Here is a 16,672-nt window from a genome sequence, read left to right on the forward strand (position 1 = left end):
CGTAAAGCTGTTTTTGCTTTTTATTTCAGCATAGAAGCTGATCTTTGTGCTTCCCAGACAGAGAAGGCAGCTTGCTTTGCAAACAAATCCCAAGCTAATATAAAACAAAAGTATTAGATAAGTTACATTATAGAAAATGATTAGCTGCAATGTAAAGAGAAAAACAGGAGTTGGTTTGCTTGAAAGTACAATGTATTTCTCCTTGCTAATCTAGCTTCATTTTCAACACATTCTGTCCTGCTAATCTTATGAAACTTTGCTGTTTTTATGCATGAATTTTTATTGAAAGCTATTTTATATAAAGAATGTGAGTTGTTTTAGCAATAAAAGGAAAAAATTGTTTAACCAGTGGTGTGATCTAGGCAGACCTCTCAAACATCATAGTCATAGATAACGTAACATAGATGTCTGAGAATTGTCACTGGAAATGATATTTCATGATCTTTCCCAGTGATAGGTGAATGCAGTTCTTAAACCCAGAAATTTTAGGCTGGGTGGGAAGAATTTGTAGGTGGTTGGAAGCCCATGAATTGTGACCCAACTTTTCAGTAACCACCCAAAAACAGCCAGGTGGTTGCTGAAAAGTGCCGGGTGGTGCACCCAGCTAAAATGGGGTGGGGAGAACACTGTGAATGAATGAAGGCTGGTACACACACACACAGCGGTATTCTGTTCTATGGCGAAACAGTGGAAGAGCTTTAGAGCTCGGTGAATGTCCTACCCTTTGGCTTCTAATAGGACATAATGGGAACCTTACCATGCTAATAATTTTACATCTAACACTGAGCTTGGATGTGTGCAGCATGTGTGCAGTTTGAAAAATAGAATTTTGTGTCATACATTACTAATGATTCCACATTTAGATTAATATAAAACAACCTGCTCCAGGTGGTTCTCAACTCTCCTACCCATCCAATTAGCCAGGTTCTTGTCCAATTTGGCTTAAGGCGGGTATCAAAAATTGAGGTGTTTGAAAACTGTTTTGTTTTTTGAACTTTAAAAACACATATGAGCTATATGCTTTGCTGGTAATAAACTAAAAAAAGCAAATATCCTGCCACCAACATGACGGCAAACATATGGTAGTGGGTGAGGATTCTAACAAATTATGGTACCATGAAAAAATGACAGGTATGTTAGTTTTCTGTTTTCTTGTTGACAATGTGGCAGCTTTCTTTGATCGTAACCCCACCCAATGCCATACATATGTTCATGGATTGGCACAAGTCTGGTTGTGCAATGGATGTGTCACTATAATGTCAGTGCTACTTTGGGTGATCTTGCTACGGTCCACAAATTATATGTAACATAATGTGCACTAAATATAAATATGAACCCATAGGTTTTTCTTGGTGAGATAAGAGAAGGTGATACAAAATTAAATTTATAACCTAATAATTGTAATTATGAATTTCTATTAGACATTTATTAATATACCAATATTAGTATACCTAGTATTATTAGCATCTGAAAAGCTACAATAAGTCACAATTATCCAGCTGCCAATCCACTGGCCAGGCAAAGGAGACCAGAAGTTCTAAAATTGTACTGAGAAATGGTGGAGACATCTTCCTGGCTATGCTGTGTTGCAGAAGTTATGTGAATCACATGAGTGGCTGACAAGTTACAATAGCCTTAGCACAAAAGGAAATGGGTTACCTGGTCCACTAACTGTCAGACGATAATGTATTGTTAATGTCATATGTACAGGACCATTTTCTCCTTATTACACTCTACTCAGTAACCTATACAGTCTAGTATTATTTTTCTATATAATGCCGGTAATGTGCTATTTCCAGTAGCAAATTATGGCTTTTTTTTATTAAAAATACTGAAATGTGTGTGTTTAATTGCAAGGATAATGAATTAAATTTTACTGTGCTTGGTACATGTTATATTTTAGACCTTTCCAAAGCAAATGTGTCATGTAATGGCAGAGCTTACACTGTAGAGCTGCATGGACAGGTTATAAAGCCCATTACATTATTGGAGACTTTTTATCATGGATGCTTGGGAAATATTCTTAGCAGTTTAATGCTCAAAAAAGATAATGTAATTCCAATTTATTATTCCCACCCTACCATCCACTTTCACTGACTGGAAACATGCCCATGAATACTAGGAAGTGGTTTGTAGCATTCATTGCAGGTATTGCTGCATAGCCTATTAACTAAGAATCCTGAAATGCACACAACCTGAATGTATGTAAGTTCACCTGTTATCTAGATCTTGTCATAAAAAGTAATTTACTCTCTACGGATACAACATACACCTGGTTCAGTTTATTTGAGTGGACTGACCACATCCCAATTCCACAACCCATTCATAAACGGCATGCAGCAAAACAATACACTTTATTTACTTTTTTTTTTTCAAGATACTGTATCTCCTTTTCCAATACACAGAATCAGCCTCATAAGTGGGGAGGATGGAATGTCTTCATTCAGTATTCTCCATTTGTACTCCGGGTGCTGGAGTGGGAAAAATGCAAAATAGTATGAAGGCTGATTAGGTCTTGAAGTGCTGTGAATGGGAGATAGAAGGCACCTGCTGCGATGTTATCAGGGAAGCTTCACAACAAATCTGATTGTCAGCATATGTTTTGAGAAGATTATTCCACGGCTTAAAGCGAGCCTGTCATAAACCTTCACTGATGTCCATAAAAGAGATAAACATAATGCTGGCTGTGGATTGTCTGTACAGTTAATGATATAACTGAAGTGATTGATCCAGTTACCGCTTCAGATAAAAATGTCCAACAGGTCCACTTTAATGCATACTTAAGGAGAAGCTTTGCTTTTGCTCCCCCGTCACTCTATTCAATCGATGGAAACCCTGTGTAAGGTATAAGTCCCTTGATTGTTAGCTTGCACCATCTAAAAACTTCCTTTGTTAAGGCTTTAATTGCCACAATGGATCACATTATCCTCCATACCTGGAAGTACCAGGTATTTTCTTTGGATCTCATTGCTGAATGAAGCTTTGAGGGAGTGAAGGTGAAAAAAAGGTAAGTATTTGCTAATGAAGAGGGGGTTTTATTAAACCTGTTGCTTTCCCTTGAATGGCCAAAGCACAGTTTTGCTTTAAAGAACAAATTTTAGGATTAAGTCAAAGCCCATTTATAGTTTTAGCAACAATGCACTGCCCAGATTTAGTTAACAAAAAACAGTTTTTACTGCAGCACATTGGTCTGGCGCGCTGATCCCTCCTGAAAGTTTTCATGTTCCATGACTCCCTGGGTCATTCAGGCCACTTCCTGTAAGGCAGGCTGTCATAGACACACCCCCTGGAGGATGTCATCATGCCAGCCTGAGCTCACAATGGTACTGCAAAAAACAATTTGACATGATCGTACACTGCCCAGACAAAAAGGGGTCATCAAGGTACAAGAAAACTGCTGAATTCACTTTACACATTCAGGGGACAGGGCACAGAACGGTTGATAATTATAGAGATTAACATTTGCTAACATCTGTCATGAAAATTATATGTTATAGTAACTATATACAGCATTTCATCTTCTTGAAAGGGTGACTTCGTGGTACAGTGGCTAGCACCCAGGTTTAAAATTCAGCCAGGACACTATTTGCATGGAGTTCATAGGTTCTCTTCCTATGTTTTGTATGTGTTTCCTCTGAGCGCATCCTAAAAAAAACCTACTGAAAGAACTTAGTTTTCCAGTACAGGTTCTCTTAAACCCCAAACAGCTATTACTTTTTTTCTTTTTTTTATCGACTTTCCAACAGATTTTGGAACTGAGAATTTTCACATTAAAATTCTTATTAACATGGCCAATCTGGGTGCTAAGAAAAATGAAATGTTTGGACAGAATATATTATATGCTAAGCGTGGGAGAGGAAGTGACAATTTATGTGACTTATTATTAGCTTACTTTTTTTGCCTTTCTTTGTAACGCTTGTTTACACAATTATTGTTTTAAGTGATTCACCTTTTGCATATTCAGATTTGTTACGTATGAGAATATGAATTGATGGGCTCTTCCCAGCCATTACTAATGCTCTCCCTCCTCCAGACACCCTCAGCTCTTCCCCCTTATGCTTCCATAGTCAGATAAATACAAATTAGTACTTTTTTGGAGACAGACCACTGTCTAATGTCTGTAGACAAATGCAATAAACTGCTCAAAGGTCGTGGTTGAATGTAGATGTGCAATCTGACCAACCTCAGGTACCCAAAACCATCATTCAAGCAAGAGGGGAGGAAAAACTGCAGCAACGTGGTGGTTTCCCGACCTGTACAATCACTATTCATCCTGTGGGTGTCCAATAGATATCAGGTTATTGCTAATATTGTCCAACAATGGTGACTAATCTATTGTCCACAAGCACCTTAGGATGTCGTAGTTGCAGATTTTTGATTTGTTAGAGTTTATTATTACAGGACCAAATGTCACTGATAAAGATATAAGAAACATATTATGACAAAGTCAAAGTGAATTTCAAAATCCCATAATCCGTATACTCATTTTGGTCAAGGTATTGAAAATATCGGTTAAGCACGAAAACCAGAAAAAGGGGCAGTTGCAGCGGCAGTCTATACATGTCATCAGTATGTTCTTAAAACTGTCTGTGATAGTTTATTATGCGTGCAATGTTTCTAACAAAAAGGTTAAGGTATTTACAAAGAAAATTTGTATGCGCAATTTGTTCCTGTATGACACCCTTGAACAAAGTTAGGGTAATTCCAGGGAGCTAGGTGCTAGACAGAGTTCAACTGCCATACAAAGTACAGTGTGCTGATAAGTTGGTGAAAAAACTGGATCCCGATTTCCGACGCGTTGCGCCGGTTTCGGCTTCTTCAGGAGATTGTGGGGAAAACCAGTTGATGTACTGATTGAAATAGCAAACATATATACAAAAACCACTGTAACATATTCACGTAATAGCTGCATTTTAGAGAAACCAATATATATGTATACAATTGTAGGTGATGGTAATCATTAACATTTCATGTCAATGCAACATTGATGCCTGTTGTCATAATAAAAATATCACAATGAATTCGATTGTACTGTCGTGTACAGATACCATGGATGGTATATGTAAATTACAATGAACATATTATGGGTGAAGACATGGAAAATGTTCAATAAACCTATACAATTTTAGTACATACCGGCTGGATCACCAGGTAAGTCCTGTAAGAATGTCAGTGGTTAAAGAAGGATAAAGAGAATTGACAGAAAAGTATCTATTGGGGGAAGAAGGGATATAGAGTTGAAATAACATTTTAGAATATATAAGGAAATCCTACCTCCCAAGTTGGTATGCAGGGTTCTTAGTAGAGTATTGAGGACTATAATCTTAAAATCTTAATCTTTGCAATAGTATTATACTCTTACCGTAATGTAGGATAGGTGGTACTAGGAGCACTTGTGATGATATAAGATATATTAGCAGTATTGAAGCTTTAAAATTTCCTGCCAGGATATACTGTAATGATGAAAGGTATACATAGAGAGTTATGGATAATAGAATATACTGTAGTTATTGGAAAATTGTGAAGATATTCTAATTATACAGTATAACTATGGTAGGGGCAATTGACCTATTTAATAAGGGAAGTGATTAGACAATGAAGAGAAAAATGGTCTAATCCACGCGTCGGGAATCGGGATTCAGTTCTTTCACCAATCCGCACACTGTTCCTTGTATGCAGTTGAACTTTGTATACCACCTAGCTCCCTGGAACTATCCTAACTTTGTTCAAGGGTGTCATACAAGAACAAATTGCATGTATAAATGTTCTTTGTAAATACCTTAACCTTTTTGGTTTAAACATTGCATGCATAATAAATTATCATAGCCCATTTTTATATCTATGTTATAGATATGGAGAGCGGAAGAGTTCTGTAGTCCAGCAAGGGAGAATTCTTGCAGGGCTGACATCAATATTTTTATTTCAAGTGCAGCAATGGCAATGTGCTGTTTGTTCATACAGAAGGCTTGATGATTTTCTGGCATGTCGGCTGGTCTGTACAGCATTTTTGACAAGACAAAACATGGGAAAATGTGTTAATATTGCCAAGATGTTCTACATATGTTTTTGAGTTTCTTTACAGACATACACTTTAAACATAGCCATGTTGTTAGCTCACCCACTCACCCCACTAACTTAATGGTATATATATATATATTTTTTTTTTTAACAAATGCTATATATGAGATGTAAAAAAAAATTATATTAAACACACTGACACATTTGGATAAAGAGTCGGGATTTAATTAACAACTCTTTTCTTTTCATCTCTAGTTGAAAGTCACCCGTGATCATGGGGAAGCAGAACAGTAAGCTACGTCCTGAGGTCATGCAGGATTTACTAGAAAGCACGGACTTTACAGAGCATGAAATCCAAGAGTGGTACAAAGGATTCTTGAGAGACTGTCCCAGCGGGCATTTAACCATGGAGGAGTTTAAGAAAATTTATGGGAATTTTTTCCCTTATGGGGACGCTTCCAAGTTTGCAGAGCATGTATTCCGCACGTTTGATGCTAATGGTGATGGGACAATTGACTTTAGAGAATTTATTATAGCACTAAGTGTAACGTCCCGGGGAAAGCTGGAGCAGAAGCTGAAGTGGGCATTCAGTATGTACGACCTGGATGGCAACGGGTATATCAGCAAAGCAGAGATGCTGGAAATAGTGCAGGTAAGTACTCTGAGCTCCACTGTTTTGACCTTGGTATAAGTTTGGAGAAATTGTTTGTGTAGATCATATCATTTCCTAATGCTCTGTTTCCCTTTCCTTGTTGCGCATAAGCATTGTGTGGAGCCAGAGATGCTCCAAGACAGCTCTATAGACATACATAAGAACCTTTTGGGTGGTTTCATCTAGTGCACAGAAAACTTGCAGAACTTGCTTCAAACACCAGAAGCAATTTTGTATGCCAGGGGATGGTGGGGTAGTTAAAGCCTAACTAATCCAGAAACTAAACAATTGTGAACAAGCAAGTTTTTTTATTTGCAGAAAAGATTGGTGATACCTTCTCAATAAAACAAACTTACCTGCCTGTTCACCGGTATTTAACTAAAAAGGGACGTAGCCTGTTCCTTCTACAAAAAAGAACCTTGCCCGCTTATTTAAACACAGGTTTATGGAGACATAAAGGGTATACCATTGCATTAAATAATATATGTAAATCTACTGCACAGAATGTGGGAGAGTATTTCAGGAGGAGAAATGTGTGAGAAATAATAAATGGTGAAGATATAGAAAACAAGTGGAGGAGGGGAGAATGTCATGAGAACAGTAGAAGTAAGATTTGGGACAGAATTGTAAAGGCTGGAGAGAAAAATCTTGCAGAAGCTGGGCTGTAGAGTCCCTTTTAGTTGCTAGTATTAGATGTCTGATTTGCATTATCTGAGTAGTTGGTAGCCAGTGCAGAAGAGATTTAGAGTAGAACCATTGTAACAGTGGTGATATGAATCTCAAAGAACAATGCAATGCAAAGAAACTCAAAGGCATCTCCTTAAACTGTATCTAAACCCTAAATCAATTGTAATGTTTTGCAGCTTGTCAATCGGTAAATGTGAAAGGTACAATAATTTTTTTCTTTTACTGGTAATTCTGATGGGGAGGCAAGTTTGAAACAATGGAGTTTGAGTACTCTTTTAAATGAGCAGAAAGTAGGAGCAAGCCAAATAGGACGAGGGAGACCATTCCAGAGAGCTGGGGCTGCTCTAGAGAAGTCTTGTATCCGTGCATGTGATGGGGTTATGAGTGGGGAAGTCATCAGTAGGTCATTGGAGGAGCGAAGAGAGCAGCTAGGGGAGTATTTTTTACCAGGTCAGAAAGGTAAGTGGGACAAAAACTGTGGAGGGATTTGAAGGCAAAGCACAGGAGCTTGAATTTGATTCTAAAGTGAAATGGAAGCCAATGAAGAAAACTACATAGAGATGCAGCAGAAGAGGAGTGGTGGGAAGGATGGATGAGTCAGGATTCAGAATAGTCTGTAGAGGAGAGAGTCAGGTGAGTGGATTGCCAGGGAGGAGGAGGTTACAGTAGTTCAGACGAGAGACAAGAGCATGAACAAGAGTTTGGTGGTCTCTGGGGACAGGTCGGGGCGGATCCTGCGCTGGTAAAAGTGACAGGACCTAGAAATGTCCTGAGGGGTAAATGAGAGGGCAGAATCGAAGGTGACGCAAGACAACGTGCCTAAGGGGAGGGACAAATAACAGTGTTGTTAAGAGTTAGAAATGTACTATAGAACAAATCCTCCTCTCTTGCTCTTCAGTTATGTTTTAAATTTTAGTTCAGTACATAATAAATTCTAAGGACACAATAATTTTTACAGGATCAACAGGTATTTTCCTGTATTCCAAATGTACTTTTTACTGTAACAAAAAAGCCATCATTTTTCAGGATTGGTAATCTTCAATAAATTATTGTTGTTGTGGGGTTTATGTAACCTCTCCGCCAATTGTTGTTTCTATCAGGAAGGTGAATGGGCCCCAAGGGTTTATGTCTACTTTAGAGGCTGTTACAAAACTGTTTAATGCTTTGTAGTTGCATTATAGACTTGATTTAGACATAATGGACTTCAGTCTAGTACCTGGTATCTACTGTCCCTTAGGAAAATGGTCCATCCAACGTAGGAATGATGACTAGGGGTATGGGAACCAGATAATAGTGGTAGAAGACTCGTTTTTACTGATAATATGGATTATTGAAATCAACTTTCTTTTAGATGTTCTGTGTCTAGCCATTGATACAAAGTATTGATGTTGTACTGGCACTGGTGATATTGATGACTGATAGTGTGTCGAAAAGACCATGGAGGCATATTGGGCAACCCTTTGGGGGTCTGTTACCATGAAAAGGTTATGAATCCAAATTCTTATGTATCTCAGAACCTAATTAAACTGTAGTTTGATGTGTAAAGTTAAGCACAATGGATTCATTTTGTGGTGCAGGTGGGTTCCTTCAGCACTGCAAGAACTGAAAGCTCAACTAGTCGGGGAGTTCCAGAAGAAGCAACTTTGCTTTCCCTATTCACTGTCCTAGCAGGCAGTTTACCAAGAGATACATTTTAACTGAGCAATATTGGAAGACACATTCTGTATTCGTATAATCTTTACCAAACAGTGCATTGCAGCTTGAATTGCATACATTTCATCAGATTTGAATTTACTTGCTACCAATTGCGTCATTGTCTTTGTGACCATTAAAGTTATTTTGGGCCGGTCGCTGTCATGTATAAATTATGCCTGCCCGCTATTCTGCAGCTTCATGTCCTGGGACATTAAACTATTTGTATAAATATAGTATAGAGGCCTCATGCTGTTCACTGGGGTTTTATGCTTAGTAAAAATGTCAAATCTAACTTTATGACTTTTATCCCTTGATGGTCCCTTGATGAAATGCCTGCGAATAGCCCATGGAATGTTTCTGAATTCTGTTTTATTTTTGTCCCATTATTCAGGCAATTTACAAGATGGTCTCCTCGGTAATGAAAATGCCGGAAGACGAATCAACGCCTGAGAAGAGAACAGAAAAAATCTTCCGACAAATGGACACCAATCGAGATGGTATGTAGTGGAATCTGGCTAAGATTTTTACATATCCTGCACTCACCAGGCCTACCGAGTTCAAAACTATAGTATTATCTGTACGGTCACCTGGACCCTTGTAGATTTCCTATATAGGAAATATACGGACCATCTTATATTAAAATGCAGCATCTGATGTGCAGAAGGTAGTGGTTGACAATGATATTTAAAAGGGAACACTCCTGTAATGATCCCTGGTTAGCTGGATAGAATGCAGTATTCGTATTATGACAACTAATACCATTTTGCTATATACAGATAGTCCCCGAGTTAAGGACATCCGACATACAGACGATTTCTAGATACAAGCGGGGCTTCCCTGCTAGTGTGCAGGATGGAGGCTTAATGGGGAGGGAGGGGGGTGGTTTGCATGACTTGCAGAAGAAATCTTTTGCTGTTCTGCAACCTCTTGTAACTCTAATGACTAAGACAAACTCTGCAGTTATTTCTTTTTGCATATCAAAGCACAGCTTGCTCCATTGCGTTTTTTGCTGTTTGTGATTAACTCTCAGTGAGGACTTTATACATGCTGTCATCACTGCATGTACTGTAGGTTAGTTAGGGTTAATAAAGGTTCATAAAAAAAAAATCAAGTAGAGAAAGGCCCATTCATATGGCCTGTCAAAGTCACCTGACTGTCTCTTCCCCCAAATACAAAGTGCTACTGATTTGGTAGGACCTATTCCTGTCCTTGACCCTGTAGTCCACCAGAAAAGTTGGAACAGAGATTTGTCTGTCTCTCTGTAGGCCACCAGAAGAGCACATGACCAACTCTCCTCCAATTACACAGAGCTCCTGATTTGGTAAAACTTCCAAGCTCACAAAGAGGACTGGAACAGAGACCTGTCTCAGTCAATTCACAGAAAGAACACAGGACCAACTCTCCAACAATTACAGAGTTACCCTAATTTGGTATACAAAAGTCCTCCTCCTCTCCTGGTCTGTGTCTCTGTAGTCCACCGAGAGAACAGCCAGGGCTGATAACACTTTTTAGGATTTTAGCAGAGAACTTGCAGGAACTTTTAATCTAGACTTCTTGGCAGACATTTTTTGCACTTCTCAAACCGATGTATCCAAAGATAAGATTTGCTTCCTATAGTTTGCATCTATTGATCAAAATTAACATTCAGTTCTCTCTAAATTCCTCATTCTGAGGTATGACTTGCCTGTAGCTTTGATACGTTGTCCCAGAATATAAATTACTGTGGTGGATGAATAGAGCGTTTTAGATTGCTTTTCATCATTCTCCAATAACTGTGAATTCTGCTTTTCCACAGGAAAACTATCTCTTGAAGAATTTATCAGGGGGGCAAAAAGCGACCCATCCATCGTCCGCCTACTTCAGTGTGACCCAAGCAGTGCCGGACAATTCTGAACTTTATTTTTTTTAAATAAAACTTTTTTTTTTTTTTGCCAAAATTAAATTTGTTGTGGTGTTGACACGTCACAGCCAAACCTACCTTCTTCCTCCTGTGGTTTCTTTCCTTTTTACATGACAAAGAATGATAAATATTGTCAAGATTTGCGGCTGGACGTTTATTGTTCTATGGCGCTTGGGTTTCCTTTACGCTTTTCTATGTTGGATAACAACAGAGACCTCCCTCAGACCTGAAGAAACAATCGTTATTTTTACAAAGCTGAACAACAAATTTGACATGGCTGTGGTGAAGACTTTTCTATTTCTTTGTAGTTGCTATATTCAGTTTCACTGTTGCAAGAGTCTAAGAACCACCTTAGTTCACTGAAGACCCCTAAGGTTCAAAGTTTTGGTTTTCCTGTTGCACCATTGTTGTGCAGATTTGTTTTTAGATGACTATTAATAAAATGGGCTTATCACTATGCCCATAGGGAAAGCATGGAGGCAATTTGTTTTATAGATCATTGGTCAGCCAGGCAGCCAATTGAACAAGACTTGACCTGATAATACCCAGGCATATTGTCCTAAAGTTGAATTTCAGGCAAATTGCTATATACATAGATGACATGTATAAATGAGAGCTTTTTTTACCTGCCAAAGGATTTGTATTTCTGTCCATCTAATTCTCAGATGCACAGCTTAGCCCTGTATAGTAAGACAGGAGACCCAATTGTGCTATGATACAGTATAGTAACACCTTAAGCTCTTGTGCCTCCTCCAGCTTGTAAATATATAAAGAAAAGGAAAGCAGAAGACATTTAAACTGGTCTTTTTATCATTCTGCTCCATCTTGCTATCAGCATGCCCCTTGCATTGCTTATCCTTTTGCTGCATTTCCTTCCCCTTGCCTGAGCTCTGTTGTACAAAGGAAAGGGGAAGGCTGATACTTGGTCTAAATCAGGTACTTATACTGCTTGTATTTTAAAAAAATATACGTGATGGTGTACTAATGAATACAGATCTTAATTGATTTATGTCATTTGTATCTACCTGAAGTTCAGCTTTCATAAATGATTCGATTTTGAACATTTTCTATTCACAGCAGATCTAAATGAAAATAAATACATACCTCCCAACTGCCCCCAAAGGGTTGGGAATTGTTTTACCCACTTAAATGGAGATTGAACAAATGTTGGGGTGATTGACAGAAGGACCTAAAGTTCGTGTTCTAGATTTTAAATGTTGGGAGGTATATATACTGTGTTGTAATTGCAATAAAAAAATTGCAAGCATTGCCAAAAATATGCATGGATTATTAGAAATATTGGTGCAAATTGCTGCAGTTTTGTGAGTCGGTTTTCATTTCATGCTCCCCTTTTGCCGTGCTATGACAAGTTTGGATGTGAGTGTTTAATTGTTCAGTAATCGGTTATAGCATCATGTTCATTCTCATTTTATTTACAGATATCAAAATGAATGCCACATATGACATCACACTCAATGATTTAAAGGGAGATAATCACTAAATGGTTATGTTGAGAATATAATTTGTCCACTAATTGCCTACAAATGGGCTTCTTTAAGGAAGCAAATGGTGCACAAAGTGTCCGATTCCTCCCACAGCAGTCATCAGTAGTCCTACCTATGGGCCAGAGGAAAGAGCTGTTCTTGTAGCAACCAATCGGAACCTCGCTTACACTGCATATGGGGCAATTATTGGGAGAGTTTGCAATAGGCAGGAATAGTTCTTACCTCACATATAGGCAGATGTGATGTGTTCAGTCATGTCAGGTTGGAGCAGAACGGTGTGGTAAGTGTTTTAGTTCTCATTTATAGAATAATAGGTACCTTTGCTGCTGATTTGAATTTTATGTGTAATTTTTTAGCTTTCCAGGTGGCAAGTATGAATCTGATTGATATCTGTGAGTAGCACAGACCGTCTTTAGTCTTTTTAGATAAGGCCCACATTAATTGAATTGCTCATTGGTTGTAGCAGCCTTATAGACTTTTGCTAAGGTAAGAATTGATCCTCAGGTGGCACCTTAATAAAGAGGATGAAACGCACTTTCTGCCCGGTAGCAGCCCTTTGCATAGGCCCTCTTTTTGCTTCCATTGTCTGTATTAGTGAACATGAGTACCTCATTAAGGTCTTCATATAAAGGAAAATGGGAATCGGGGAAGCTTTGGCTTTTGTTACCAAATCATTAACAAAAAAAAACTGTTTATGATTTGTAAAGAGAGCAGTACCCTATGGGAGTGTGTATACCCAATACTCCAAAATATGGTGGGTACTAAACTGGTGGATTTTCATCAGGTTGTCCCCAGTTTGTGTTCATGTACTGGTATGATTGTGTTAGAAACCATAAGCTGTTTTCTTACTGTTGCTCGTGGGAATTTATTCTGCATAGTCTCGTAAGGACTTTAAATCATGTCTCTACGGAATAAATCACATATGAGTACAGTTGTTTGCAGGAGCTGAGTGATCCTATTTAAAGTTTATCAATTCTCAAATGAACAGTGGCAGGTGAAATGTTCTGCTTTTTTGGCAGAACCACCGACCATATCATGTTCCCATTACCTGCCGTTATGTCAATTCTAACTAGTATTGCACCTCTTAAGGGCTTGTGTGGATGTGCAGTGCAGCGAATTATATATATATATATATATATATTAAATCATCCTTTGTTTTAGATGCTTCCAAGTACCTTTTAAACTGCTTCTTACTTCCTGAGATAGCTGGAGCTGCTTTTGTACAAAACTTAGGCTACATACATACATCAGATGATTCTCGTTGGATAATCGCCTCTGGGCTGGTATCGGACAAAAATCTGGCATGTGTACAGCGCTTGTCCGACATCAATCATAAAACAAATGAAGGGGGAGAGAGCACAGTGGGGTGCTGCTCCATTGTTCTTCCCCCTCCCTGCTCTATAGAGCAGAACAGTGCTCTGTGTACAGCATTCATTCTGTCTTTTTGTTGTTGGAAAGCATTTTGAAAGATTCTTTCCAACAATAATTATTGAATGTGTGTACGTAGCCTTGTAGAGAAAGGCAATTGATAATCTGTGTACACAAAACCTAAAAAGGGGGGCCATCGAAAGATAGATGGGTAAGGGGACCTCTGCTCATTCTTTTTAAACAACCACAAAAGGATTGACTTGGCTGTGGAATAGTTCCATAGCACAGAAATTTCCAACTACGTTAAGTTTTTGTGAAAGGCCAGATTACCACCCAAGTGTCACATTGGGGCATTGAATCAGATGCATCATCAGGCTGACTTCTTTAAAAGGTTTCCTTGTGAGCCAAGATTCTGTCCTCCAGACTACGCTGGTAAGAAGGATCCTGACTGGTTTGTATTAATTACTAGCAACATTTACCAAGTGCACCATTGTTTGAAACAAACCCATTTGTATGTGTGTATTTTAATTTCTCTTCCAACCTTGCACTCTCTTATTGGGACAGTTACCTCGTATAATTGTGCTCTATACTGTGTAGTACTGGCCTTTTTTCTAGTTACCCCTTTAAAGTAGTGTTCCCCACCTTGTACAGCTGTAACTTTTAGTGTAATTGAAAAATTTGTAAGCGTCTTGTGAATTTGGGTCAATTAATCCCTAAAACAAATGATTATGGTTTTTATGTTTCGCCATGAGGAATCGACAGTCCTAGTCTATACGAAGCATGATGTGTTGCAAGAATCTTTCACTTTCTGTTTATTGTTATCTACGAACCATAAGCTTTAAAGTAATAAAAAGAGACAAAATCAGCTGAATTCTTCCAAACTGAGATGTGAACTCTATATTATCCCGACTCTCCCCGACTTTTATTTCTTTTCTATTTTTGCTCATCACTGTAACGGATCTTTCACTGTCAAAACAATTCTACTGCAGTTTTAGTGCATGACATATCATTTTCCAAACTGTGAATATTTCTGGTATGCAAAAACAATGTGGTTTGAAGTTTACATAAATGATGTTACTTTAGATGTTTTTTTTCTTAAGTAAAGAAATAAATATTAATAAAAAAAAGTTTATAGATTTTTCTTTGAGTTGGTATAAAACATGCTTTTACAAAGTCACAACTTAGCCTAAGTGCCATTTAATTTATAACATGTCTACATTGTCCGTGTCTGAAGTTTTCTCAATTCCTTGCCATGTAAAAAAAATTACCAGAGAATTATATATTTTTTTTTAACTAAAAGATGCAACTTAAAGCAGAACCAATGTTTTTGGTGTTTCTATGCAAACATTCGGAAATTGCAAGATAAAAATAGTGTAGTTGTGCACATGTGCAGAACCATTTGTCTTGTGGCTTTTTTAGAAGGTCTCCCCACTGCTTGGGATACTCTGACCTATTTGCTTTTGCTCCAAAAGCTTCAGAGGTCATAGGCTTCCCACACCTTCCTCCCTAGCATATGCTTTCATTTGCATGATGGGTAGCATGGAGAACACTATGGTACAGAACAGTGTGGCCGCTCCCAGTTCTGAGCTGTGCTCTTTTCATTTGGTAACAGCTGCAGTTTTTTATACAGATAAAAGAGCAGGGGAAAGAGGATTGTGGGTGGGTGGATAGAACTGCCCAATTGCATGCCCATTTCCTTACAAAGACCAAAAAAATAATTTCTACAGAAATCCTAATGTAAGTCAGTGTTCTCCCCAGCCCATTTTAGCCCCGGGGGCACCGTCCAAAACTTTTCACCCGGCTGTTTTTGGATGGTTACTGAAATGTTATGTCACAATACCGTGGCCTCCACACACCTACAACCTCTTCCCAACCAGCTTAAAAAAATCTGTGGAGAATACTGTGAACAATTACATTAATTCTCTAGGATGGTAGCACTTCTTCATCACTTCCTACTAATGCTTATGAATAGATAAGATGACATATGGAGAACATGAAAAATTTAACAGATGTATAATTATGCCTGCACGCAATATTTCAACTTGCAATTCCAGAGTGTTTGCTTTAAACAAACTAATCTATGGCTCAAATATATATAAAGCCTTGTATGCACAGACCAGTACCCACCCTTGATGTATGCTGAGCTCTTTTTTTTACAAGTCAGTATAGACAGGTATTCAATAAAGCATTGCCTTTGCCCCCATTGGAAACAATGTAATAGTGATAACATTTCATAAAACAGTTTTTATTCAGATTGTTGCAATTCATAATCTCCCTGAACAGAACTAATTATTGTCTGTTCTCTACAGTCCCATCTGTGCTATTTTGGAAATGCCATTACCTAATTTGCATATTGATGGTGCCATTTAGAACATGAGAAGGGCAGTTTTTTTTAGCTGACATTCTGACAAATGGCATATGCAGCAATAAAGATCGCCCATATATGAGCTGATTATTAGCCACAAAGGTTTGCTTTAACATTTAGTTAATTGATTTGACTGATTAATGACAGGAGATTTCCTGTGGCTGGAAATGATTGCTGGTATGTACAGGGATAGCTGGGTTTTGCAAGAGATCAATGAAACTGCAACTAATGCTTTGTTTGGTTTCAGCTTTTTAAAAATTGGAACAGATCAGTCTCATGGCCTTTGGCCCCAAAATATTGTTTCCAAGCACCCCTACACCCAAAACACTGTCATACTTTACAGGTCGTCACCTTTGCATGAATATGGAAAAGGGAGGAAAGACAGAACCTAAAGTTCTCACTCATCTTCCTTTGGTGGCATCACCAACTCCCCAGTACAGACTGTACCGTGCCTCTGGGGTGTTCTGTGCATATTGTATGTG

At 38.3% G+C, this 16,672-nt stretch overlaps 1 protein-coding gene across 3 annotated transcripts in view; it reads left to right on the top strand.

Annotated features, from left to right (window-relative positions):
• NCALD (neurocalcin delta) overlaps window positions 1-14,952 on the top strand; it is a 64,518-nt gene extending 49,566 nt beyond the window's left edge. For all 3 annotated transcript variants that reach the window (XM_072410820.1, XM_072410822.1, XM_072410823.1), the window contains exons 2-4: window positions 6,274-6,670; window positions 9,444-9,549; window positions 10,848-14,952. In XM_072410820.1, the coding sequence (XP_072266921.1) occupies window positions 6,293-6,670; window positions 9,444-9,549; window positions 10,848-10,945 (582 nt within the window). In that variant the 5' untranslated portion in view covers window positions 6,274-6,292 and the 3' untranslated portion in view covers window positions 10,946-14,952. The remainder of the gene's footprint in view (window positions 1-6,273; window positions 6,671-9,443; window positions 9,550-10,847) is intronic.
• The last annotated feature ends 1,720 nt before the right edge of the window (window positions 14,953-16,672 follow it).

This window comes from Pyxicephalus adspersus, chromosome 5, assembly GCF_032062135.1.
Source record: "Pyxicephalus adspersus chromosome 5, UCB_Pads_2.0, whole genome shotgun sequence".
NCBI lineage: Eukaryota > Metazoa > Chordata > Amphibia > Anura > Pyxicephalidae > Pyxicephalus > Pyxicephalus adspersus.